A 26,620-nucleotide genomic window follows, 5' to 3' on the forward strand; every position below is an offset into this window, starting at 1 on the left:
TGGCTGGGGAGAGCCCTCCCACTCTGTTCCTGCAATTTTCAGATCCAAGCAAATGGAAATAAAGTGCTTTTTATTTTTAATTAAAAAAAAAATTCTACCGCTATCTTGGCGGGTGGACCTGCCCCCCTCCCAAAATTGCCAATGATGGGCCTGGAGGAGATGGAAGGGAAGGAGCCTTGGTCATTTAAACCTTTGCGGGCCTCTCAATTCGGGGGGGGGGGGGGGACGACGACGACAGGGAGGCATGGCCAGCTCACATAACTTCCTGATACTTGAAGCCAGCAAAATATTTCAGCAGTACCTCCACCTATTTCCTTACCTATGAGAAGCAAGCAGAATCTCAGGGGCCCTGTACCAGCGAGTTGCAACATATTCAGTAAGTGCTTGGTTGCTATGATCTTTGTGGATTTGGCACAGGGAACGTGCTAGCCCAAAGTCACACAGCTTAACGAAGCAGTCCGCATCCAGCAGGATGTTGGAAGGCTGGAAATGGAAAAGGTACTAATTGATAAGATACAATGGCCATGCCTAGAGGGGAGCAGGGGAAGTGCAAAAGGGCTAGGCAGGCACTGGCAATCCAGTGCATGTACGCACACATACAAATACACATACACCAGCACCCCACCCCCAGCCCACCTGCAGTTTCTCTAAGGGAAAATGTGCCTTCAGGCATGGTCCCTCTCAAACATGCACCTTCTGGTCCCTGTGAATGACGTTTCCTGAGTGGATGAATTTGGTGGCTTTCAGGAGCTGATACAGGATGTAACACTTGTGAATATCTTTCAGTAAATTCCCCTTCTTAATCACAGCATGCAAGTCTGTCTCTGCAACAGGGGACAGCAGAGGATTAATAGTCATCAAGAAAACAGTGCTCAAGATCCCATGTGTCTTGATTGTCCCTTCCTGAGGCTCATAGCTATCTCAGCATCTAAAGAGCTTTCTACAAATCTATGATTCACTTGTAACATTTATATTCTGTTTTCCAACAAACCAGGTAGTGTACATGAGATATCAAGAACATTTATAAGCTACAATTTATAAGCAGTAAGAGCTCACCCATGGATTCAAAAACCAGGTAGATATCCTTGTCGTTCTGAGCCCGGATGACATTCAGGAGCTTAATGATGTTTGGGTGTTCTCCAAATTCCTGCAGGAAATAGACGAGTGAGGTCAAGGGACCTCAGAGCTCTGAACAGCTATTCTAGGGCTGGCAGAGCATAGTGGTTGGTGTTGGACAACTGGCTCTGATACAGATAACCGGGGGGCCTATCACAGTCTCTCAGACCAACCTTCCTCACAAGGTGGCTGTTGTGTAGGTTAGGAGGAAGGAAGAACTAAGAGAAAAGCTGTTTTGGGTCCCAATCAGAAAGAAAACTGGGATATAAATTTTAAAATAAGAAATCCTTCAAAGCCTTCAATATATCTAGCCTTAAGCAGTTTTTTGCTGCATTCTACCTGCACCCTTTGGCCACTTTTTGATTGCAATTTCCAGGTAGTGGCTGGTGTTCTCCTGGGATTACAACTGATATTCATGCCACAAACATCAGTTCACTGGAGAAAATGGCCACATTGGAAGGTGGACTGGTATTATGCCCCATTGAAGTCCCTCCTCTCCCCAAACCCTGAACTCCTCAGTCTCCAACATCAAAATCTCCAGGCTTTTACCAATCCAGAGCTGGCAATGTGACTCATGGAGGTCCCTGGCTTGACATTATGAACCCTGGATGAGGAAACCTATCCTGGGTTTGGGACTGGCTCAGAAGAGATTCTGACAGTGTACAGGATGGGGTGGGGGTGAGCCCACACCTTAACTTCAGCTCTCTGGAGTTCTGATCATCAGGCACCATCTAATGTGTATACCTCCACTCTCACTGCCATTTCCATACATTCCCAGATCTCTTGGTGCACAGAAAAACTGAGGGGACACTTATCAATTATTTATGTACTAGTTTCAAAGCCCCTTTATAAAAAGGGGTTTTGAAAGGGGAGACCGGCAGGGAGGGAACCCCCAGCAGGCGCGCTTCGCGCGACTGCTGGGGGTTGCCTCGGGCGGCGATCTGACGCTGCGCGAGGCGCTTCGCGCCTCCCGCAGCGTCAGACCGGCAGGCAGGGAACCCCCAGCGCGCGGCTCGCAGTTGCTCAGCCTGGGAATCGGAGGGACCAATAGGCAGGCGCGAAGCGCCTGCCGATTGGTCCCTCCGATTGTCTGTCGTGAGGAAGGGTCCAACCCGGACCCTTCCTCATCACGGACAAAGCCCACCTCTAGGGGGCTTAACGAATTATATAGTCCGTGGCGCCCGTGGCGCCACGGGCTGTTTAAAGATAATGATTATACCAAAGGAAAGGTTCCTGAGAGAGATGGGGTAATACATTTCATATGCAAGCAAGATGGGGTACCATTTCTATGCTGCACTGCTAATGATTCAGATAAGCACTCCTTACCTGTAGGAACATTATTTCTCGGAACGTTCTCTGAAAAAAGCAAACAGAAAACAATTGCTGGTTAAAGAAATAAACACACAGCTATGTAAGTATCTGCACTGTAATGAGGCCACACTCAGAACTCACACTCTGAGAGCCAGCTTAGTGTGAGAACCAGCTTGGTGCTCAAAGAACTTTTCAACACTTGTCCATAATCTTCAGGACCTCTTTAAGGACTGGAGATGTCCCAGAGGACTGGAAGAGAGCAAAGGTTATTCCTATCTTCAAAAAAGGGAGGAAGGATGATCCAGGAAACTACAGACCAGTGTGTCTGACCTCTGTTGTGGGGAAGATAGAGGAGCAGATATTAAAGGGAGCGATCTGCAAACATCTGGAGGACAATTTGGTGATCCAAGGAAGACAGCATGGATTTGTCTCCAACAGGTCCTGTCAGACCAACCTGGTTTCCTTCCTTGACCAAGTAACAGGTTTGCTGGATCGTGGAAATTCGGTTGATGTCATTTACTTGGATTTTAGTAAAGCTTTTGATAAGGTTCCCCATGATGTTCTGATGGATAAATTGAAGGACTGCAATCTTGTTAGGAGGGCCAAGGCTCCCTCTCCCCGCCCCTCCAGGCCGCCAGCAAATCGGTCGCCAGAGCAGCCGATTAGCTTGCGGCCCGGCAAGCTTCTCTTCCCCCCCTCCCGAAGCAAGAAGCTTGCTGGGCCGCAAGCTAATTGGTCACATTGGCGGCCGATTTGCTCGCGGCCTGGCAAGCTTCTCGCTGCTGGGGGGGGCGGGAAGAGGGAGCCGCAGCCCGGTGTTGACGCCTTCGCGGCCCAGCGCTGGGCTGCGGCCCGGAGGTTGGGGACCACTGGGTTAGAGAACCGCACTCAGACTTGTTGTCAATGGTGTTTCATCAGACTGGAGGGAGGCGAGTAGCAGGGTACCTCAGGGCTCGGTGCTCTGCCTGGTACTTTTAAACATATTTATTAATGATCTAGATGAGGGGGTGGAGGGACTACTCATCAAGTTTGCAGATTACACCAAATTGGGAGGACTGGCAAATACTCCGGAAGATAGAGACAGAGTTCAATAAGATCTGAACACAATGGAAAAATGGGCAAATGAGAACAAGATGCAATTTAATAAAGATAAGTAAAGTTCTGCATCTGGGTCAGAAAAATGAAAAGCATGCCTACTGGGTGGGGGATATGCTTCTAGGTAACACTGTGTGTGAACGAGACCTTGGGGTACTTGTGGATTGTAAGCTAAACATGAGCAGGCAGTGTGATGCAGCGGTAAAAAAGGATAATGCCATTTTGGGCTGTATCAACAGGGGCATCACATCAAAATCACAAGATGTCATAGTCCCATTGTATTGGGCACTGGTCAGACCACATCTGGAGTACTGTGTGCAGTTCTGGAGGCCTCACTTCAAGGACGTAGTTAAAATTGAAAGGGTACAGAGGAGAGCGACGAAGATGATCTGGGGCCAAGGGACCAAGCCCTATAAAGATAGGTTGAGGGACTTGGGAATGTTCAGCCTGGAGAAAAGGAGGTTGAGAGGGGACATCATAGCCCTCTTTAAGTATTTGAAAGGTTGTCACTTGGAGGAGGGCAGGAAGCTGTAATGGGTTTAAACTACAAGTACAACAATATAGGCTTGATATCAGGAAAAAGATTTTTCACAGTCAGAGTAGTTCAGCAGTGGAATAGGCTGCATAAGGAGGTGGTGAGCTCCTCCTCACTGGCAGTCTTCAAGCAAAGGTTGGATACACACTTTCCTTGGATGCTTTAGGATGCTTTGGGTTGATCCTGCGTTGAGCAGGGGGTTGGACTAGATGGCTTCTATGGGCCCTTCCAACTCTATGATTCTATGATTCTAATGGTTAGGAGTGCAGACTTCTAATCTAGCATGCTGGGTTTGATTCTGCGCTCCCCCACATGCACCAGCTGAGTGACCTTGGGCTCGTCACAGCACTGGTATAGCTGTTCTGACCGAACAGTAATATCAGGACTCTCTCAGCTTCACCTCCCTCACAGCGTGTATATTGTGGGGAGAGGAACGGGAAGGTGAATGTAAACTGCTTTGAGACTCCTTCCGGTAGAGAAAAGCAGCACATAAGAACAAATTCTTCTCCTCTCAGCCTCCCCTCCATCACAGCGTGTCTGTTGTGGGGAGAGGAAAGAGAAGGGGATTGTAAGTCACTTTGAGCCTCCTTCCGGTAGAGAAAAGCGGCATATAAGAACCAACTCTTCTTCTGCAATGAAGGCTTTGCATCAGATTCAAGGATGCTGAGCAGCAGCACAATACAAGGGTCCCAGGAGAGTACAGGATTCAACCTATCACACATTGTTCATAGAATCATAGAATCATAGAGGCCATCTAGTCCAACCCCCTGCTCAACGCATTGTACTTGTAGTTTAAACCCATTACTGTGTCCTCTCCTCTGCAGCCAATGGGAACAGCATCCTGCCCTTCTCCAAATGACAACCTTTCAAATACTTAAAGAGGGCTATCATGTTCCCTCTCAACCTCCTTTTCTCCAGGCTGAACATTCCCAAGTCCTTCAACATATCTTCATAGGGCTTGGTCCCTTGTTGTTGTTATATTTCTAGCCTACAATTCCCATAAGGCTCATGGCAACTTACAACACAATAAAATCCCCAATAAAAACCCCTAATACATTAAAAGTTTAAAAGCCTAAAAAGGAATCCAACACAACCCCAGATGGCAGCGGAACTACACTACATAACCCACTCCTATCCCAGAGGTCACGGAGCCCAACAGGAGCCCTTTCACAAGTAGTCTTGTGAAAGAACATCCATTCTTTCACAAGAAAGATAAACTAACAGATTTGTACCTATGTTCTCTCCTCAGCTGAAGCATCTCAATCATGCAGACCATACAAATCTTGTCAAAAGGAGAAAAGTTGACTGAGGGCCAAAATGAGATGGGATGGCACCCTGACTGAGCTTGCAGCATGGCCGGATGAAGCACTCATTTTTCCTGCATGTACCTCCAATGCCAGACAAGTTGTCACCAGCAGGAGTGTTTAAGTCACCAAAGAGTTGCCAAAATTAAATTTAAGATTATCACTGCCAGGTCAGACTGGGTTCCAGCCAGGACTAGGCAGGGAGAAGGAAATTAGACAGCTGGTAAAATATTAAGAATGCCCAGTCTGTCTCTGGATCATCATGTAAGGAAGGGACAGTCGATGAATCTGTGAAAGGAGAAAGGCTCACAGAGGACCAGTCCTGCCCTTCCCTGCCTCCAATTCAGAGGTAATAAAATCATAGAACCACAGAGTTGGACAGGACCTCATAGAATAATATTAATTAATCTTAAAGGTCAGAAGAATACTCATAGGTTTCAGCAACTGCCTGTTGGTACATATAGATTGCTGGCAGTGTTAACTACCCAGCTTGCTGGGGGGTAAACGGTAATGACTGGGGAAGGCACTGGCAAACCACCCCGTATTGAGTCTGCCATGAAAACGCTAGAGGGCGTCACCCCAAGGGTCAGACATGACTCGGTGCTTGCACAGGGGATACCTTTACCTTTACCTTTAATACCACAGAGAATTCCTTTTTCAGACAGATGATAAAAACACTATTACATTAGACAGGAAAGGATTTTGTAATAGGTGGAGATCTGAGCAGAATAGTACATAGAAGGAAGAATGTAATCACACTGTAATCTCAAGAGCTTCCCTAGCATGTACAGAGAAATAGGGCCAAGGAGAGCTCCTTTGCCAGGTTCCTCTGCTGAGCAGGGAACAGACACAAAAAGGACTCATTTGTTTGTGTTCTATGTACTGGATTCTGCTCATTTTGCTAGAATTTGAAGCAGTGCCATGCCTTTGAATTCCTTTGCTTCTAGGACTGCTATATGGTAGTGCCTTGCAATAAACCCTTTAGTTTGCATCGGTAAAACCTTCCTCCTACTGACGGCCACACCCGCACTGCGGTGGTAAGAGAGAACCGACTGTGCCAGGAGGCCCAGGGCCGAATTGCCACTTGCGCCATGGAGGCCCCGCCGGCCTGAGGGTGAAACGGAGGCGAGAAGGGGGGCGCGAGGAGCTTCGGGGCAGCAGAGGTGCTCCTGCCGGGGCGGGGGGTGGGGGGGCTCCTTACCTGAGCGTCGGTGCGGTTCCGGAAGGCGTCAAAAATCTTTTTGACCGCCACGATCTCTCCGGTCTTGCGGTCGACGGCTTTCCACACGATCCCATAGGCCTGCCGGGGGGGGGGGGGAGGGGAGGAAGCACAGCAGGGCGGTTGAGCGGGCCCAGGCGAGGCAGCGTCCCCCAGCGAGCCCCCCCCCCGCCTGTCCCCTCCCCGCCGGGCCCCCACGCACCCCCTTGCCGAGGCGCCGCTTGACCTCGTAGCGCCGCGCGACTCGCTCTTCCACCTCGGCCGCCGCGCTCATCGTGGCCCCAGGCGCCCAGGCCGACCGCCGCAGAGGGCCCTGTTGACTGCCGCAGCCATGGAAACGGCCGGGAAGGGAGTCGCGCGCCTGCGCCGAGGCGGGCCTGCGCGGGCCAAGCGACGGGTCCGCGGAGGGGCCAAGTGTCTGCGAATGCGTGCGGGCCTGGGGCGGGAGAGAGAAACGGTGCAATGCTGGACGGCTCCCGCAGCGGGGGGGGGAGGGGTCCAGGTCCCCCCCCCCGCAAGCAGCCCCACAAGAAAGATACATGCGCATGAATTGTAAGAAAAATTTTTGGACACAGTATTCTACAAAGACAACGTTGCTGGCGACAGCTGTAATAATGATGACAGTTGTGCTGTGAGCTGTAGCTTATATTTAAGTTGACACAAAGCAGTTGCACTGCATGACATCTGTGGGATGGTATTTAGGAAGCACGTTTGGCCTCAATTGGGGCCAGGACGTTTTCAGTCGTAGTCCCTACTTGGTGGAATGAGCTCCCGGAGGAGATACGGTCCCCATCAGAGCTGGCACAGTTCCACTGGGTCTACAAGACGGAGCTTATCCACCAAGCTTTTGGTTGAGGCCAATGACTTAATAGCATCTGTGGCCTTTCCCTACAAATACACCCCTACTATATGTCACCTGGTCCGGAGATTACAGGCAGTTAATTTCTGGCTGCTGTTGCTGAATGCTGTCTTGCAGGCCCACCAGTCTTGGAGGGGCCTGTTCTCATCAGGTAGAGCACTCCACCAGGCTGGGGCCTGAGATAAAATAATAGAGTTGGAAGGGACCTCCTGGGTCATCTAGTCCAACCCCCTGCACTATGCAGGACACAACATCACCCACCCACTGTAACCTGCCACCCCCTTAAGCCTTCACAGAGTCTTGGATCTAGTTTAAAGCCCTCTTCACCAGGTGTGCAAGGTGTTCTCCCCAAAATACTTTTTCCATCCCTTGTGAGGTGCACATCGTCTCCAGATAGTAGCCCTTCATATTTACATAGTAGACCATGATCCAGAAATCCAAACCTTTCCCGACGACACTAGTGACTTAGCCAGTCATTTATTTGCATGATTTTTCTCTCTCTTCCTAAGCCATGGCCACTTACAGGAAGAACTGATGAAAACACAACCTGTGCTCCCAGGTCCTTTACCTTTTCCCCCAGATTCACAAAGTCTTTCTTGATATTGAGAGCCAGTTTGGTGTAGTGGTTAGGAGTGCAGACTTCTAATCTGCCATGCCAGGTTCGATTCTGCACTCCTCCACATGCAACCAGCTGGGTGACCTTGGGCTCGCCACGGCACTGATAAAATTGTTCTGACCGAGCAGTGATATCAGGGCTCTCTCAGCCTCACCCACCCCACAGGGTGTTTGTTGTGGGGAGAGGAATGGGAAGGCGACTGTAAGCCGCTTTGAGCCTCCTTCGGGTAGGGAAAAGCGGCATATAAGAACCAACTCTTCTTCATCTTCTTTATATGTTCCATACTCTGCTGGGCAGTATTATTTGTTCCTACATGGATGAGAAGAAAGGGATAATGTCCAGCCGTTCTGCGACATCCTTTATGCGTGCACCAGGTAGGCAACAGACCTCTTGAGAGAGCAAGAGCACTAGGAGGGGGGGGGCATCAGGGCCTTAGGGAGAAGAGGTTTGGAGAACAGCAGGCAAATGGGCAAGGGAAAACTTGGAACAGCTGGGTAGGGAAGTAGGAGGAGTGAGGAATGCAGAGTCCTACCTGATATTCTTCAGGACTGTGGGCAATCCTAGTGGCTACAGATTGCAGCCAACCACTGAGACCCAGAGACTCTGTATTCTCCCTCTCCCAAAGGAAGACTGGGCTCTCTCAATGTCCTATTTAGGAAAATGCCATCTGCTTTGTTCAAATAAAACCAGTAGAGGGCAGAGCTTGTAATAATGAATGAAATCAGGGCTGATTCTGCACTTACTTTGTTTTTTTCTGTTCTGGATCCTGCTGAAATCATATTGATTTGAACTCGGGTCTTCCGATGTTCACCCCCTCCCCATTCTGCTTTTGATTGGGGAAGCTCAGAATTGGGAAGGGTGCCAATTGCAGCAGGAGTCTCTTCTTGAACGGAGAGGGGGAGAGGATTGGAGACAGCAGAGGAGAGAAAAAAACCCAAGAAGTTAGGACTTCTGGAGTGCAGTCAGTTTAAGGGAAGCTTTGCAACCAGGAACCAGAAAGTCTTTGAACTGACACCAGGGAACACTGCTTTGCTCCAAGACTCAGAGCAGTGAATTCATTTGAAAAAAAAACAAAAATCCACACATTTGCTCATTGCAGTTTTTGAAATATCAAGGCTTATATCCACTCCAGGACTGGCTACATCACTGGTGTCATTGGGAAGGGTTTGGATTTCTGGATCATGGACTAAGATGTCAATATCAGGGGCTGCTATCAGGAGATGGTGTGCACCTCACAAGGGACGGAAAAAGTATTTTGGGGAGAACCCTTGCACAACTGGTGAAGAGGGCTTTAAACTAGATCCAAAGGGGGAGTGAGACGTAAATTCTGAACTTGGTGTGATGGCAAGAACTCAAGATGAGAAGAGTGCAAATCTACAGGGGATGGCACATAAGCAAGGAACTACTAACTTGCAAGGAAGTTCAAAAACCAAAACCATGGGGCACACAAGGAATGGATTACGATGTCTCTACACTAATGCACAGAGTATGGGAAACAAGCAGGAAGAACTAGTAGTCCTAATAGAAGAAGGGGGCTATGACCTAATTGGAATCATAGAAACTTGGTGGGATAATACTCACCATTGGAATACTAGAATCGAGGGGTACAATCTATTCAAAAGTGACAGACAATAAAAGAAGGAGGGAGGTTTAGCAATATATGTTAAGAATCTTTATACTTGTGAAGAAATACACGTAACTGAAAGTTCAGTTGAGTGTATTTTGGTAAATGAAAAAGGAGCAGGAAATGAGAGTGGTATTATTGTGGGGGTCTGCTATAGCCCACCAAGCCAGTCAGAGGACTTGAATGAGATACTGCTAGACCAAATTACACAGTTTTCAAAGAGGGGGGAAACTGTGATCATGGGTGACTTCAATTACCAAGATATCTGTTGGAGGACCAACTCTGCTAAAAATACAAGCTTCGTTTCCCAGAAAGTATAGAGGGGAACTAGGGACTCTGCTATTTTAGACTTGATTCTCATCCATAGGGAAGAACTGGTAGATGAAGTAGAAGTAGTCGGCACACTTGGTAGTAGTGACCATGTGCTTTTGGAACTTTCAATTGTGGGTAAGATAAAACCTTTAAGTAGTTGGATGTATAGACTAGACTTCAGGAAAGCAAATTTTAACAGACTTAAAGGTATGTTGGGTAGAGTCCCGTGGTCAGAAAGACTTAAAGAGATGGGAGTACAAGAGGGCTGGGAGTTTCTTAAAAGTGAAATATTGAAGGGTCAATCACAAAGAATTACCTTGAGAAGAAAAGATGGAAAGAGCCTAAGGAAGCCAAGGTGTCAAATGATATGAGGAATTAAAAAAGAGTCATTTAAGAAATGGAAGGAAGTTCTTATTACTAAGGATGAGTCTAAACAAAAAAACAATAATTGTAGGGACAGGGTTAGGAAAGCTAAAGCTCAATATGAGCTTAGGCTAGCAAGAAGTGCTAAATATAATGCTTCTTTAGATATATTTCAAGTAAGAATTATTATTATTATTATTATTATTATTATTATTATTATTATTATTATTATTAGATTTATTTCCCGCCACTCCCTTATGGCTCATGGCAGGTTACAGTGTCTTAAAACCCCCATTAAAACCCCATCAAAAGACATAAAACATTACCAACATGGTGGAAAATCAATAAAACCCGATTCCCCCCCCCCCACTACTAGCGGGTGGAGAAGGAGGCGTAGGGACACCGTAGGACCATTGCTAGGACAAGAAACTGAAATTATAACAGATGATGAAGAGAGGGCTGAACTGCTTAACTCCTATTTCTTCTCCGTCTTGTCTTGTGAGGGAAATAGTGCTCAATGTGGAAAAAAAACATAACACAACAGGGGAGATGGGAATGATGCCCTAAGATCACTGTTGGAACAGTCCACAAAAACCTCGTTTCTTTAAATGTAACAAAGTCTTCTGGGACAGATGAATTGCATCCAAGAGTACTAAAAGAACTTGCAGATGTAATCTCTGAACACCTGTCCATTATTTCTGACACTTCTTGGAGAACAGGTGAAGTGCCAGAGGATTGGAGGCGAGCAAATCTTGTCCTTATCTTCAAGAAAGGGAAGAAAGAGGATCCGAATAACTATCAACCTGTCAGCTTGGTATCTGTAGCTGGCAAAATTTTGGAACAAAACATCAAACAGTTAGTCCTTGAGCAGCTGGAACAGAGAGCTGTGATTTCTAAGACGCAGCATGCATTTCACAAGAACAAATCATGTCAGACCAACCTTATTTCTTTTATCAAGAAAGTGACTACTTTGCTGGATCAAGGGAATGCTGTGGACATAGTCTATCTGGATTTCAGTAAGGCATTTGATAAGGTTCCCCCTGATATTCTTATTGACAAGTTGGTAAAATGCGGTATGGGCAGTATGTCAGGTGGATCGATAACTGTTTGACAGAACATAACCAACAGGTACTTGTTAATGGTTCAGCATCCTCTTGGAGAAGAGTGACAAGTGGAGTTTCCCAGGGATCTGTACTGGGGCCTGTGTTGTTCAACATATTTATAAATGATTTGGATTTGGATGAGGATTTCTGGGGGATACTTATTAAATTTGCAGACGATACTAAACTGGGAGGGGTAGCAAACACAACCGAAGACAAAATCAGAATACAGGATGATCTTGATGAAGTGGGCTAAACTGAATAGGGACAAATGTAAAGTTCTGCATTTAGGTAGGAAAAACCAAATCCACCAATATAGGATGGGGGAGACTTGTCTTGGTAGTAGCGTGTGCAAAAAGGATCTAGGAGTCTAAGTAGACCATACATTGAACATGAGTCAGCAGTGTGACTCGGTGGTTAATAAGGCAAATGGGATTTTGGCCTGTATCAAATGGAGTATTGTGTCCAGATCACGAGAGGTGATGGTACCACTTTATTCTGCTCTGGTTTGGCCTCACTTGGAGTACTGTGTTCAGTTTTGGGCACCCCAGTTGAAGAGGGATGTAGACCAACTGGAGCGTGTCCAGAGGAGGGTAACAAAGATGGTGAGGGGTTTAGAGACCAAGACGTATGAAGCTTGGTCTGTTTAGCCTGGAGAGGAGGTGACTGAGAGGGGATTTGATAACTATCTTCAAGTATTTAAAAGGCTGCCATATAGAGGATGGAGCAGAGTTGTTGTCTCTTGTCCCAAGTTCAGTGGCTGAAGTGCTATCTACACCGCTGTTTTGGCATCTTGTCTATCAACTCTCTCATAAACTTTACTGTTAAACATCAGTGCCATTCATTGCCTCTGAAAGGTAATCCCTTGATTCTTACTATCTGAAATCCAGCAATATGGGTGTCCTAGGGCGGGGGTAGTCAACCTGTCATCCTCCAGATGTTCATGGACTACAATTCCCATGACCCCTGCCAGCAAACACTGGCAGGGGCTCATGGGAATTGTAGTCCATGAACATCTGGAGGACCACAGGTTGATTACCCCTGTCCTAAGGAAGTACCACAGTCCCTCTTTTATCTAATCTAGATAGATGGAAAACTATGAAGGTACAGAACTGAGAAAAAGGGCTCTGTGTTTTTCATTCAAACCAGTGGGATATAATAACAAAATATGAATTTAAAAACAGGACAGCAATACCAAAAGAAAAAAAACATACAAAACATCCTAATAACAACACAGTCTGTTTTGGAAATAATAAGGGATGAGCACAAACAGCACTTTTCCAATTCAGTTCACGGTTTGCGATTAAACCACAAACCAAACCACAAACTGATATGTTGGTTTGTCGTTCATGATCCCTGCTTTCTGCTCCCCATCACATTTGGCAAACAGCAGAAATCAGGAGTTTAAAGGGCTCCAAGCCATTTAACTTTCTGCTTTCTGTTCCCTGCATAAAGTGGCTGCAACCCATTTAAACCCCTGCTTTCTGCTTCCCACTGTGCAGCTTTTTTTCGTGAAGAGCTAAAAACTTGGAACCATTTAAACCCTTGCTTTCTGTTTTTTACAAACTGCCACAAATTATCTTAAAATTAGTGGAAGCTCATGGTGGTTTTCAGTTTCCGAACATCACTTTGCAAACCATCAACTAGCCAAAATTCATGGTGTTAGTTCACGAGTCAATTTATGCTCATCCCTAAAATTAATCACAAAAATGAAAGGAAACAAACTCCTGTAATCTGAATAGGTGATTATGTGGGGATCCTGATTTTTAAGATTCTGAGTGGTACCCCCCTTTCCAGTCCCCAGTCCCCCCACAGTGAGGCCAGAGAAACGTATGGTTTATTTACAGGTTTATTTTTTCTGTCAAATGTTCCCAATTATGCCACAATAGATCATAAATGCTTTCTGTGATCCTTGTTGCTTATTTATCCATGGGAAGAGGCTGGGGCCAGCTGACCAGAGAAGTTCAAAGACGCAGGTCCTGCTGCTGGTGCTCATGCCATTGGTCTTCACATCACGACTCAGGATGGTCCACACAGGTTTCCTCTGGGGTTGGTGATGATGATGCCCACTTGGAGATGCTGCCCTGACAGCTCTGGTAAGCCTTCCTGAGTGCTTGGAGATGACCTCCTCCCACATGAGGAAATTTGAAGAGGTGGAGGGACAAGGGAGTCTGGGAAATACAGACATCTGTGAGTGAGCTGCCTGAGGTACAAAATCTCTCTTGGGGTCTGGGGGGGGGAGGGGCACAGATAGTGGATCTGCTGGCCTGCAGGAGTGCATCAATGACCAACAGGGTGGAAATGAAACATGTGCACGCACACTTACAATTTGTAGAAGAGGATAGGGAAAGAATGGATGTAGAATGAATGCCTGGATCCTTCCTCAATGCCCACCTCCTACCCTTGCCCCCAAGTGGGGTCTCATTCAAGACCATGACAATGGCTTCACATGGAGGCAGGAGGGAGAGTTCCTGTATAAGAATCACTGGCAGTGGAAAGCCAGCAGGCCGGGGGAGGGGGGGGATTGCTTCTCCAAGCCTGGTTCTCTCCTTTACACACACAGACACCATGTCTTCCAAAAAAGACCAAAGAATCTTTTGCCCCACCTCAAAGCGGCTTCCCTTTCCTCTTCTTACAGCAGACACTCTTTGAGGTAGGTAAGGCTGAGAGAGCCCTGATATTACTGCTTGGTCAGAACAGCTCTATCAGTGCTGTTGCGAGCCCAAGGTCACCCAGCTGGCTGCATGTGAAGGAGGAGAGGGGAATCAAACCTGCCTCACCAGATTAGAAGTCCACACTCCTAACCACTACAAAAACTGGCTAGAATGATGTACTCTGGCTACCACAGAGTTGCCCTATCCCCAGTAAAACTCAGCTGCTGTCCTCCACCCACCCAATTACTCACATTCCACAAAGTGAGCAAGACTCTTTTCTCCAATCAGCTTTCCCCACCTGTATTTCATGGAAGCCATGCCTGCCCAGGGCTACTGAATGCTCCCTTAGCTAGTGACCACTGTCAGCCAAGAAGAGGCTCAGCTCTGAATTCTGCTTCCCACAGACATGCCCTTCATCCCACCGCCCTTCTGCCCTGCCCACCCACAAAGCAAGAAAAATACCCAATGCAAAAGAGCACTATTGAAGTTTACAGGGTGAGTCACTGCAACTGAAGGAGACCTCTGCTGGAACTAAGAGCAAGAAGAGAGACTTTTCCTGAGTCAGCCTAAATCTTAGTAGTCATCTTAGACTGGGTGGGCTGTGTGTCTAAAAACAGGCCAGTGAAGCTCACTGACCTGGCAAATTAGCTGGGAGTTAATCTTTCACCTATTGTCAGATGAAGTTGCTTATGAGAGTCCTTTTTAGGGGACTCCCTTGCGGGGTTTTCCCAAGCAAACTAAAGTTTTGGGGATGTTTTGGAAGTTGTGCATCCCTTTGCACAGTATGACCTTTTGGTCACATTTCAAATGACTAGTACTTCCTCTCCCACCCAGCCCCTAGTCTAGCCCAAACCTGTACCAGTAGTAGGTGGGTAAATACAGTAATCTTGTCAATAGGGACTACCACCAGCAGCAGCATTTTCCCCCAGGCAGTGTATCTTTCGACCAGGTAGGTAGAAATAGGCAACAACCTCTGGAGTCATTTTTTGTTTTTGAATGTGCCTAAAAGTTTGGGCATGAACTTCCCCATCTTCTTGTCTTTGGCCTCTATGTCACACTCCTCTTCGCCTTGTTCGTCCTTCTTGCAGAAGACCTCAAATCGGCTGTAGACTCGCTTCTCTTTCCGCATGCTCTCCATCCTTTTCAGCAGGGAGTCTCTGTCCTCAGAAGGTTCTCTCTGAAGGTTCCTCCTATGACTGCCAAAGCTTTCTGACCGGCTGATCCCTGTGCTTTTCTCTTCACTTCTGTGGTCCAGACTGGTTGTGGACTTGGATAGCTCAGGATTGCCAGCCATTGGAAGCTGTCTAGCCAGCTCAGCTCGGTTCTTCTGGCTGTTGGCAGAAATTTGCTCCAGAATGACTTTTGTGTCATCACGGAGGTTACTGCTGTAGAGGACATTGGCAGTCGATGATGGCATTCGAGGTGGATTCCCTTTGAAGACGGGAGGTGAAGTCAACTTTGGAGATTTCTCCTCCTCTGTGATTTCTTGCAGATCCCCCTTAGAGGATCGCTTGAGGCCCACACTTTGCTTGTCTAACTTCCAGCTATCAGGTTCTTCTTCTGCCTTCTTCTCACCTCTGGGATTTAACAACTGTTTTAGCCTTAGTGACCCTTTCCTAAAAAATTCTCTTGGGCTCTGTTCTTGCTTGCCGCACTCTTCCTCTGGCTTACTAACTGAGTTGTCAGAGTCCTGGTTCTTTGGGGGGCTCTCAAGTGTTGATGTTACACTGGTGGTCTGTGCTTCTGCTGGTTTTGTCACTTCTACACCAGCTGGATTCTGTGTCTCTCCTTTGAGTGATGATTTCTCTTTTCTTTCTGGAAGATGTAGTTTCTGAGTTTCTCCCACAAAGATGAGGTTCTCCTTTTCTGGAAGACTAGGTTTGTTGTCTACAGGATAAAATCGAGAAGTTAACTTGTCCATTTTACTGCTAATCTGTGCTATGGTATCCTTGCTTAGGGTGTCAGTGAGTTGGCTGGCTGTAGGGGACACTCCAAACTGTGTATCTGACTCTGTGTGCAGCTTATAACTCAAGGATTCTTTTGAGTCCAACACTCTGCTTTCCAAAATCTTATACTGCACTGATTTGATACATTTCTTTTCTGCATTCTGGGATTCTTCCTGGAGGAATGTGGACATGGCCTTTGTGTGACTGACTGTGGTGCTCTCAGAATCTTTGCCTGGAGTCTTGTACTTCTCTAGAAGCTCAGCTACTTTCGAGGCAGTGGAAGACTTGATTGTTTCATTATCTTTTGTCATCTCTGTGGATGTCTGCTCTTTTTGGATCATCTGAACTTTCTCAGCTGACATGTTTGGCTGATCTAGTTTGGCAGCACTGAAAATAAGGGAAGATCTGAGCCGTGAGCTCCTCTGGATCAAGGGATTTATCCTGCTCCTGAATGGCTCCTGCTTCAGGATAGAAGACTCCTCGCCTGCCTTGTCAGCCCCAGCCATTTCTTTGGCACTGGAAAGTGGCAGTGAGGGTTTGAACGAAGGGATGAGGTCACTAGGATACCTGGAGAGAGGATCTGCCGGGCCAGGCCCCTCACTGAAGGGCTCCGTCTCCATTGGCACTGGGAGTCCTTCTTCTCCCGGTTCAGTCTGGTACCCACTCAGGTACGAGGATATTCTCCAGTTGCGTAAACCTGCTCTATTATTGTCTTGTGATTTCTTCTCTTGGTCAGCATCCTGGTCTTGGTCATGCAGAAACAGCCTTTGTTCCAGGCTCTGCTTCTGTGTTGGGGATGTCTGGCACATGAACTTCTGCCCCATGTTTTGCCGCTTCAGAGGCGGTAGCCCTAGAAGGCCATTTCCTGCTGGATTCACCTGGTCAGAACCATGTCTCACTTCTTTGGAAGAATTAGAAGGCACATAATCCAGGCGCATTGGGTAGTTCTCCTGGGGAAAATTGGATTCCAGTTCTGGGTACCTTAAGGCTTCTGTGTAGTCCTCCAGTTCACCAAACCCTGGTCTGCCACCTCGGATTCTTTCAAATAGTCCCTGAGGCCGGTTTGCACCATGTGGGTGTTCAAGTTGGTACTGATAGAACTGGTCCTTCTGAAAATGGCTTGACTGGATTTTAAATTCATCCAAATTATTCATGAACATCTGCCTGGAATATTGCTTGGAAGCAGAAAAGTTCTCAAAGGTTCCCTCTGCAAAGCTATGCCTTTTAAATGAATCCATTTCCAATTGCTTGGAACGGAGAAAGCCCCGGAGAGGATCCATTTGGGCATTTTCCATTTCAATCTTTTTGGAGTACATTCTCATGGCTGAGCCCTCCAAGGTGTGACGTAGCAAGTCGTCTCTCCTGAAAGAGGACAAGAAGTATCGATCTGGATCGACTCTGTCCACAAATGGTGAGAAAAGGTTGTCTTCTCTCGGGAACAGCAGGTGTGGTTTCTTTGGGAACAGGGGCATATTGTTGCCAAAAGGTGCCAAGCCAAAGGGTGCCATGAGGCTCTCTGTCTTCATCAAGACATTGGCGGGAGGAACCAAAGGGTCGGACTGTGCAAACAGAATGCGGAATTCTTCATCAAAGCTAGCTACCAATTCTCCCTGGAAGATATGGGCAATGCTCCGGTGGATCTTCTCAAACGACCACATAAAGCTACAAAAAAAGCAAATAAGAGAATGTGGAGTTACTGTAATGTGTGGAACCTGTTTGTCCCATGCTGCACCTGAGCCTTTTACAAACAACCACTGCTTTTGTATTGTAAGGTATGAGCATGTATGAGCAGACCTGTACTCTGTGTAACACATGAACACATGTGAAGCAGACTTATACTACATTAGACTATTGGTTCCTCAAGGCCAGTACTATCTACTCAGATTGGCAATGGTTCTCCAGGGTCTCAGGCCTAGTCCTTTTAACAGGAGATGCCGAGGATTGAACCTTGGACCCTTCAGCATGTAAAGCAGAGCCACATCCCCTTCTCTCCCAGTACTAAACATAAACAGTTTGATGAGTCCAGGCAACATTAACCTACTTACTGCAAGAGGATGGGCACATATATATAGGCTAGATATCAGGAAAAAGATTTTCGCAGTCAGAGTAGTTCAGCAGTGGAATAGGCTGCCTAAGGAGGTGGTGAACTCCCCCTCACTGGCAGTCTTCAAGCAAAGGTTGGATACACACTTTTCTTGGATGCTTTAGGATGCTTTGGGCTGATCCTGCACTGAGCAGGGGGTTGGACTAGATGGCCTGTATGGCCCCTTCCAACTCTATGATTCTATGATTCTATGATATAGTCCTGGGGCAGGAGTTCAGTTGGAGCCACATACACATCCCCTCCTAAGTTCCTTCCTCATTAAATCATGTTTCCCTCCCCCTGCCCATCTGGGTATCTTCACCATCATGTGTTGTAGAGGCAAAAGTGCAAACCCATGCAAAAGCGTAAACCCAGGTCCTCACCTGTAGCTGCCACTCAGCACCACCATGCAGTCCACCAGCAGGAACTTCTCCTTCACATGCCCCTTGAATGACATCCCTGTGCGACCATAGTAGGTGGGACCAGACACTGTTCGCACCCGCAGGAACTGCAAAGCAACAAAGAGCTCAAGCAGGGAAATTCCAAAAAGCAATGACATCTTTCCTCTTCAGCTGGCTATCAGACTTTCAGGGCCCACTGATATCTGCTTGCTCTCCACTCCCAGGAAAACCATACTGACTCCCTGAGTCTCCATTCATAGCCTTCTGGTCTTCTAAATTCCCTCCCCCACCTCCTCAGACTTCATGCCCAGTTCAAGAGGGCTGGGTTAAACATTTTATTTGATAGAGAAAAGACCTCCCTCTCCCCAAGCCAGCATGCTATACTCTGTACTGTCAGAGTAAAAGCCAAGTTAGCACTTCTATTACAGTTTAATTTCACTATGAAATGTCCTCATTTCCCCCAGAATTTATTTCTTAGCTTCAATTCACTTTTCTTGTAGAAATGCTATGGCTAAAATTGTTGGCCTGAACGCTCCTGAATATAGGAGAACTTGCTTCTGAATAAACATAGAGGTAAAAGTTCTGTGTGATCATAGAATCACAGAATCATAAAGTTGGAAGGAACCTCCTGGGTCATCTAGTCCAACCCCCTGTATGATGCAGGATACTCACAGCCCTATTGCTCATCCACTGTAACTTGCCACCCCCTTGAATCTTCACAGAATCAGCCTCTCCGTCAGATGGCTCTCCAGCTTCTGCTTAAAAATTACCAAAGATGGAGAATCCACCACCTCCCGAGGAAGCCTGTTCCACTGAGAAACCGCTCTCACTGTCAGGAACTTCTTCTGGATGTTCAGATGGAATTTCTTTTGAATTGATTTCATCCCATTCATTCTCGTCTGTCCCTCCAGGGCAAGAGAGAACAACTCTGCTCCATCCTCTATATCAGCGGTCCCCAACCTTCTTGCAGTCGGGGACCGCCTCCGAGAGTGGGAGAGAGCCGGTGGCCCGGCCACAGCAGCTGCACGTAAACGTGCACGCGCAGTTGCAGCGCATGCGCGTTTTCGCCACTAGGTGGCGCTAACTTGCATGCGCAGAACAGCCGCGCGTGCGCGTTTTCGCCAGCAGGGGGCGCAAACACGCATGCGCTGCAACTGCACATGCGTGTTTGCCTCGCAGGTGTGCCAGTGGCCGCACCTGCCTCTTCCCCCCTCTCGCTGCAGGGGGAGGGGAAGGCAGGTGCGGCCGCTGGCGGCCCGATACCATGGCCTTAATGGCCCGATACCATGGCCTTAATGGCCCGGTACTGGGCCGCAGACCGGGGGTTGGAGACCTCTGCTCTATATGGCACCCTTTTAAATACTTGAAGATGGTTATCAGATCTCCTCTCAGTCATCTCCTCCGGGATAAACAGACCAGGGAAATCAACTGTGTGGTGTTTGGTGCTCCTGGAGGAAGCAGTCTTTGGCTGGTTTTCATACAGAAGGGGCTCCCAGTGTCAGGGAAGGCTCTTGAGCTTCTCTAGGCATGGAAGGCCTAAGGATGCATGTCAAAGCAGGTGAGGTGAAAATACCACCCCTAGAAACAGGGAAATGGAGTACTGCTCATGCTGGTCTGGGAACAGGGAAGGCAGCCCAAATTGGGAGTCACCAATGGGGAGCTAGCTTCCCGGTCATTATGGTGCCTTTCTGGCCGACCTACTTGATGTCTTTCCAGACCTGCCCCCACTGTGCACTCACTTCCACATAGTTCAAGTTCACTCTGCATTTGGCAGCCATGTCCAGGAAGAGCTTGGCATTCATCTCATCCAGCAGGATGTAGACAGGCACTCTGCGGGCAGCCGCATCCAGGACCTCACTCAGCAGGTCCACATCCGTGAAAACATCCATCACTATGGCAACAACCTGAGAAGAAAAGTAAATGACAAGAGAACATTCCAGATGCATCCAGACTCCCTGCCTGCTCATCTCCAGGCCAGGCGTTCTTGGGAGATACTCATGCAAGAAAAGCTGGCAGAAGAGGAAACCTACAACAGGATTACTGCGAGGGAACCCCTCTGCACAGGGAGGCCATGGTTTGTCCTCGCTTGAAGAGGCCAAATTGTGTTTTGGATAGTGCCTCCTACTCTCTTGGAAGGCACTGATGTGGCAGACTCTAGTGCAGTGGTTCTCAACCTGGGGGTCAGGACCCCTTTCACAGGGGTCGCAACAGGGCAAGCAGCTTCGCCGGGTGTGTGTGTGTGTGTGCCATCCACTTAACAGCCTCCAGGGTAAATCAAGATAGAGCATTTGTCTGTCTGGAGCAGCGGAAAAGAGCGAGATGGGCATGGTGGGACAAGAGGCAGAACTGAACTGAGAAACCCCAGGAAAAAAACAATTTATTTACAATCATGAACAAGGGATCTTCATGCCATTTGGTCAGTTTCAGTTTAATTTCGGTGAAAGCACTTGCATAATTTCATGGTCGGGGGGTCACCACAACATGAGGAACTGCATTAAAGAGTCACAGCATTAGAAAGGTTGAGAACTACTGCTCTATTGCAAGGCTTCCAGTTCATGCCCAGCCAGGTCTACCTGTGAGGCCAGCTGCCACAGTTCACCTCTTCTCAGCTTTATTATGCTGAAATACTTTTAAAAAATGGCAGTGTTCTGTATGCCTTTCTGTCTGCTCTCAGCTGCAGCAGAGGCAAAGAAGACGAAGATGCATGCTCAATCTTGCTGGGGCTGAGTCACCTCAGCAGCATCTGGAACAGATTTGGAGCCAGGGGCAGAACCCAGCCTTCCCACCCCTGTTCCTGCATCCTGCAAGCAAAGGGTGCAGCAGTGCTCATCCTTTCGGATCTCCATGGTGTGGCTCTCTGCCCACCGAGGACTGAGCAAGGAGGCCAAGCAAAGAGGTGGCTCCTCCCTGGCATCAGAGCTTAGACAACAGTCAGGCCTCATGAAGTAGCCCTGATGGACCCTATGCCAAAGAGACCTTTTTCCTTGCTGCCAGGAGGCTTTAATCACTTCACTTTCCACCCACTGATGGTGTCAGCTCAGGTAAGAGAAGTGTTTCCTGGCAATCTCCAGGAGTCTTCTCCCTGGAGTTTCTCTAGCATTTAAAACCTCAAAATCTGTTTCCCACTTGACCATCCCATTCTCTTTTGCTAAATCTCTTTGTATTTATATAAAGATCAGCTGAGGTATGACTGGGAAGCCACTGTCTAATTTCCCTCTCCCTGCCTGTTGTCAGCACAGAAGGGGGGGGGGATGCTCAATTCAAACCTCCACCGAAAAATCATTTATTCAGAAGCCCAAATAACAGTTTTTGGTGAGCAGCAAAGACGCTGCCAATCACTTGCCCTTGTTGTGTGGGAGGAATGGGTCCTGAGCAGACCTGTGATGCTGCCTGTCATAGGGCTCCCTGCTAAGGATTCAAGACAGACCCAATATCACATGGGAAAGCAGGACTTGCAAGAGTCAGTGGATTGCACTCATTGTCAAGGACTGATACAGTCGCCAATCATAGAAACCTAGAGTGGGAAGGGGCCATCCAGGCCATCTAGTCCCATCCCCTGCTCAAGGCAGGATCAGCCACTAGATGTTAAGAATATATATACTTGTGAGGAAATATATGTTCCTGAGCATGAGAGTTTAGCTGAGAGCCTTTGGATAAAAATAAAAGGAGTAGGAAATAATAGCGGTATTATGGTGGTGGTCTGCTCTAGACTGCCAGGCCAGGCAGAGGACTTGGATGAGATGCTCCTAGACCAGATTACAAAGTTCTCAAAGAGACAGGACCTAATGGTCATGGGAGATTTCGGTTACCCAGATATCTGTTGGAAGACCAGCTCTGCTAAAAACAGAAAGTCCAATCAATTCTTGACTTGTCTTGCTTTTCCAGAAAATGGAAAGGTCAACCAGTGGGCTTACTATTTTAGACTTGATTCTTACCAATAGGGAAGAACTGGTTAACAAAGTAAAAGTTGTGGGTGTGCTTGGTAGTAGTGACCATGTGATTTTGGATTTTATGATCTTGGGGAAGAGAAAAGCTGTATGTAGTCACACATATAGGCTGGATTTCAGGAGAGCAAATTTTAAAAACTTTAAGTTTTTGAACTGGCCAGGTTTTCTATAATGATGTATTCTTTTGAAATTACTGCTGTAATTTCAGAGAGCCAGTTTGGTGTAGTGGTTAGGAGTGCAGACTTCTAATCTGGCATGCCGGGTGCGATTCTGCGCTCCCCCACATGCAACCAGCTGGGTGACCTTGGGCTCGCCACGGCACTGATAAAACTGTTCTGACCGAGCAGTGATATCAGGGCTCTCTCAGCCTCACCCACCCCACAGGGTGTCTGTTGTGGGGAGAGGAATGGGAAGGCGACTGTAAGCCGCTTTGAGTCTCCTTCGGGTAGAGAAAAGCGGCATATAAGAACCAACTCTTCTTCTTCTTCTTCTTCTAATTGCAGGGGTGTGAAGAAGCACTGTAGAAGAACACTATGCATATCATCTCATGAAAGGGGGGTGGCACAGGGAATTTTGGTGCATTGCATATATCTTATGTTACAGTAATTTAATTTTAATCTAGTAATTGTGGTGTGCCATTCATCCATTTTAATATGCCAGAGTGAGAAACAAAAGGTGTTTTGTATAGAAGCTTACTGAGAAAAGCTAAGAGATATATAAATTGCAAACACTTTGGCATATAAACCTCTTTGAACCTTTGATTGGGAACTTGTATTTGAACTCTGATAACAGTGGCCCAACTGGCTCCATTAGACAAGAGACCTGTTTCATATTTGCTGATTTGGTGTAAGAGTGCGGACTTCTAATCTGGCGAGCCGGATTCTATTCTGCACTCCCCCACATGCAGCCAGCTGGGTGACCTTGGGTTTGCCATGGCACTGATAAAGCTGTTGTATCCGATCAGGAATCACAGGGCTCTCTCAGCCTCACCCACCTCACAGGTTGTCTGTTGTGGGGAGAGGAAGGGATGGTGATTGTGAGCCGCTTTGAGACTCCTTCTGGTACAGAAAAGTGCCATATAATAACAAATCCGTGTTCTTCAGTAATGTCTGGGCTCTCTCAGCCTCCCTCCCTTGCAGCGTGTCTGTTGTGGGGAGAGGAAAAGGAAGGCGAATGTAAGCCACTTTGAGACTCCTTTGGGTAGAGAAAAGCATATAAGAACCAACTCTTCTTCTTCCCAGGGGTAGTCTAACTATGGCCCTCCAGGTGTCCATGGACTACAATTCCCATGCTCCTTTCCTGCCGCCGAAGCCAAAACCTTGAGCGGGGAGGGGGGTGGGGGAAAGGCTTCGACGCACTGAGAAAAGCAGGCCCACCGTGTTGTAGTCCATGTCCATGGACTACAATTCATGGGAATTGTAGTCCATGGACATCTGGAGGGCTGCAGTTTTACTACCCCTGTAACCTGTTAGGATATTGTGGAAGCTGCTATTCCCCACACCCCACATCTGATTGTATTCCTGGAGCTTGGCATTGTAGTGGTATTATATTGTTTATAGAATTATTGTAAAATCAGAGTCCAGTAGCAACTTATCAACATAGATTTATTCAAGGCGTGAGCTTTAGAGTGCAAGCACTCTTTGTCAGACTAAGAACTCCCTTCATGACAGTGGGAATATATAGCCAATGGAGGAGAGGAAATGTTACCCCAATCTTCAAAAAGGGTGGAGAGATGACCCTGGTAACTACAGGCCAGTGAGTCTGACCTCAATTACAGGGAAGATAATGGAGCAGATTTTAAGGGGGAGGGGTGATCATCTGGAGAACAATTTGTTGATCTGGGGAAGTCAGCAAGGATTTTTCTCCAACAAGTTCTGTCAGACCAATCTGGTTTCCTTCTCTGACTGAGTGATGGGCTTATTATATGGAAACTCAGTGGATATTGTTTACTTAGATTTCAGTAAAGCTTTTGACAAAGTTTTCCATGATGTTCTGATGGGTAAACTGGAGGACTGTAGACTGAATTTTTGGATGGTTAGGTGGATAGGGAACTGGCTAGAAAACTGCACCCAAAGAGTGATGGTCAGTGGCTGGGGGGGCATAGGAACAGGGGCCTAGCTACCAGCCCTCAAAGTGGCCTGGATTTTGTTCCCAGTTTGGCTCAGTTTGAAAGGGCTTGCAATACAGAGACCTTCTGCCAGGCATTTGTTTGGAGTCAATAAATAGCAACACCATTGAGTCGGGCCCCTCCTGCAAGTGCCTCCACTGGGATAAAAGAAGCATTCCAGGCAACAGCTGACTCATACTGGTATAGAAGGAGATTCTGAATGTTGTTTCTATTGGTAATTGTTTTAATATATTTTAATGAATGCCTGTTTCAATATATGTATTTACTGTATAACGTTGTGCTGCTCAAACCAATCTCCCAGGAAGGGCAGTGATATATATGAATGAATGAATGTCACTGGGCAGCTTCGGGGCTTGGGGAAAGGTGGGGACAGGGGCCTAGCTCCCACCTGCCAAAGTAGCAATCTGGATTTTGGTTCCGGTGGTGAGCAGAGGAGGCCACTAGGCAACTTTGAGGCTTGGAAAGGGTGGGAACAGGGTCTTAGCAAACGCGCATGTGCAGACTTGCCACGCATGCGCGTTTGCGTCCGGCAGGGGCGCAAACGCTCACGTGTGGCTGTGCAAGCGTGCATGTGCAAAAATGCCGCATGTACACGTTTGTGCAGCTGGCATGCCGGCGGCTGCGGCTCCCTCACCCTGCCGAAGCACCCGTTTAGCTTGCGGCCCGGCAAGCTTCTTGATTCAGTATGCCAGCGTCCGCGGCTCCCTCTCCCTCCCCCCCCCCCAGAAGCAAGAAGCTTGCCGGGCTGCAAGCTAATCGGCTGCTTCCGCGGCCGATTTCCTCGCGGCCGGGCGAGCTTCTCGCTGCGGGGGGGCGGGGAGAGGGAGCCGCAGCCCGGCGCTGAGGCCTTCGTGGCCCCGCAGGGGGGTTGGGGACCACTGCCCTAGAGGGACAGACCAGGACGAATGGAATGAAATTAATTCAAAATTAAAAAGAAATTCCATCTGAACATCCGGAAGAAGTTCCTGACAGAGCGGTTTCTCAGTGGAACAGGTTTCTTCGGGAGGTGGTGGGTTCTCCATCTTTGGAAATTTTTAAACAGAGGCTAGATAGCCATCTGACGGAGAGGCTGATTCTGTGAAGGCTAAGAGGGGGCAGGTTACAGTAGATGAGCGATTGGGATGTGAGTGTCCTGCATAGTGCAGGGGTTTGGACTAGATGACCCATGAGGTCCCTTCCAATTATTATTCTATGATTCTAGAGTATTTATTTATTTATTGAATTTTTAGCCTGCCACTTCCATGAAGGCTCGTGGCGGATAACAATGTCGATAAAAACCCCAATAAAATTCCCGTAAAACAATTTAAAACCCAAGCAATAAAACACAACAGTCTATACGTAAACCACCAAGATGCTCTGTGGCAAATCCTATGCAATAATAGGCCCAGGGGTGGTTGATATTTACTCTTTAATCTGCCGATAGTAGCCCAATGGGGGGTCTAGGTCTTCTTCAGAGCGCCAGCCTCAACCATAAACCTGGCCGAAGAGCTCCATCTTGCAGGCCCTGCTGGACGCAGAGAGCTCCTGCAGGACTCGTAGCTCTTCCGGGAGCTCATTCCACCAGGTAGGGGCCAGGAACAAGAAGGTCCTGGCCCTGGTCAAGGCCAGGCACGCTTCCCAGGGGCCAGGAATGACCAGAAAATTTGTTCAGTGTAAAGCCCTGCGGGGGACATTAAAGGCGGTCCATCAGGTATGTGGGTCTCAGACCATGGAGGGCCTTAAATGTAAGTACCAGCACCTTAAACCGGATCCAGATAGCAACTGGTAACCAATGCACATAAAGATGTTAAACAAGGTGGGGGATAGAACCGAGCCCTGCGGGACCCCACAAGGGAGCCAAATAGGTCTCAATAACTCCTCCCCCCTCTGGGTCCGGTTTAGGAGAATGTATCCAGCTCAAGGCTGTGCCCCGTATCCCTGTCCCGGCGAGGCGGCTAGCCAGCAGTTCATGGTCAACCACGTGAACGCGGCTGACAGGTCTAACAGAACCAGCACAGCTGAGCTGCC

General features: G+C 47.7%; 2 protein-coding genes across 17 annotated transcripts in view; both read right to left on the reverse strand.

The window, feature by feature from the left end:
- MAPK15 (mitogen-activated protein kinase 15) overlaps positions 1-6,957 on the reverse strand; it is a 38,647-nt gene extending 31,690 nt beyond the window's left edge. For 2 of the 9 annotated variants that reach the window (XM_077351240.1, XM_077351239.1), the window contains exons 1-6: positions 6,783-6,957; positions 6,563-6,661; positions 2,443-2,472; positions 1,057-1,147; positions 694-824; positions 320-483 (exon numbers count right to left, since the gene is read on the reverse strand). In XM_077351240.1, the coding sequence (XP_077207355.1) occupies positions 320-483; positions 694-824; positions 1,057-1,147; positions 2,443-2,472; positions 6,563-6,661; positions 6,783-6,854 (587 nt within the window). In that variant the 5' untranslated portion in view covers positions 6,855-6,957. The remainder of the gene's footprint in view (positions 1-319; positions 484-693; positions 825-1,056; positions 1,148-2,442; positions 2,473-6,562; positions 6,662-6,782) is intronic. The other 7 variants (XM_077351235.1, XM_077351234.1, XM_077351238.1 and 4 more) reach the window with 5 other exon arrangements.
- A 6,332-nt stretch (positions 6,958-13,289) lies between these two features.
- Positions 13,290-26,620, reverse strand: part of FAM83H (family with sequence similarity 83 member H) — a 41,142-nt gene continuing 27,811 nt past the window's right edge. For all 8 annotated transcript variants that reach the window (XM_077351268.1, XM_077351265.1, XM_077351264.1 and 5 more), the window contains exons 3-5: positions 20,278-20,442; positions 18,521-18,645; positions 13,290-17,716 (exon numbers count right to left, since the gene is read on the reverse strand). In XM_077351268.1, the coding sequence (XP_077207383.1) occupies positions 15,088-17,716; positions 18,521-18,645; positions 20,278-20,442 (2,919 nt within the window). In that variant the 3' untranslated portion in view covers positions 13,290-15,087. The remainder of the gene's footprint in view (positions 17,717-18,520; positions 18,646-20,277; positions 20,443-26,620) is intronic.

Source organism: Paroedura picta, chromosome 9, assembly GCF_049243985.1.
Source record: "Paroedura picta isolate Pp20150507F chromosome 9, Ppicta_v3.0, whole genome shotgun sequence".
Taxonomy (NCBI): Eukaryota; Metazoa; Chordata; class Lepidosauria; order Squamata; family Gekkonidae; genus Paroedura; species Paroedura picta.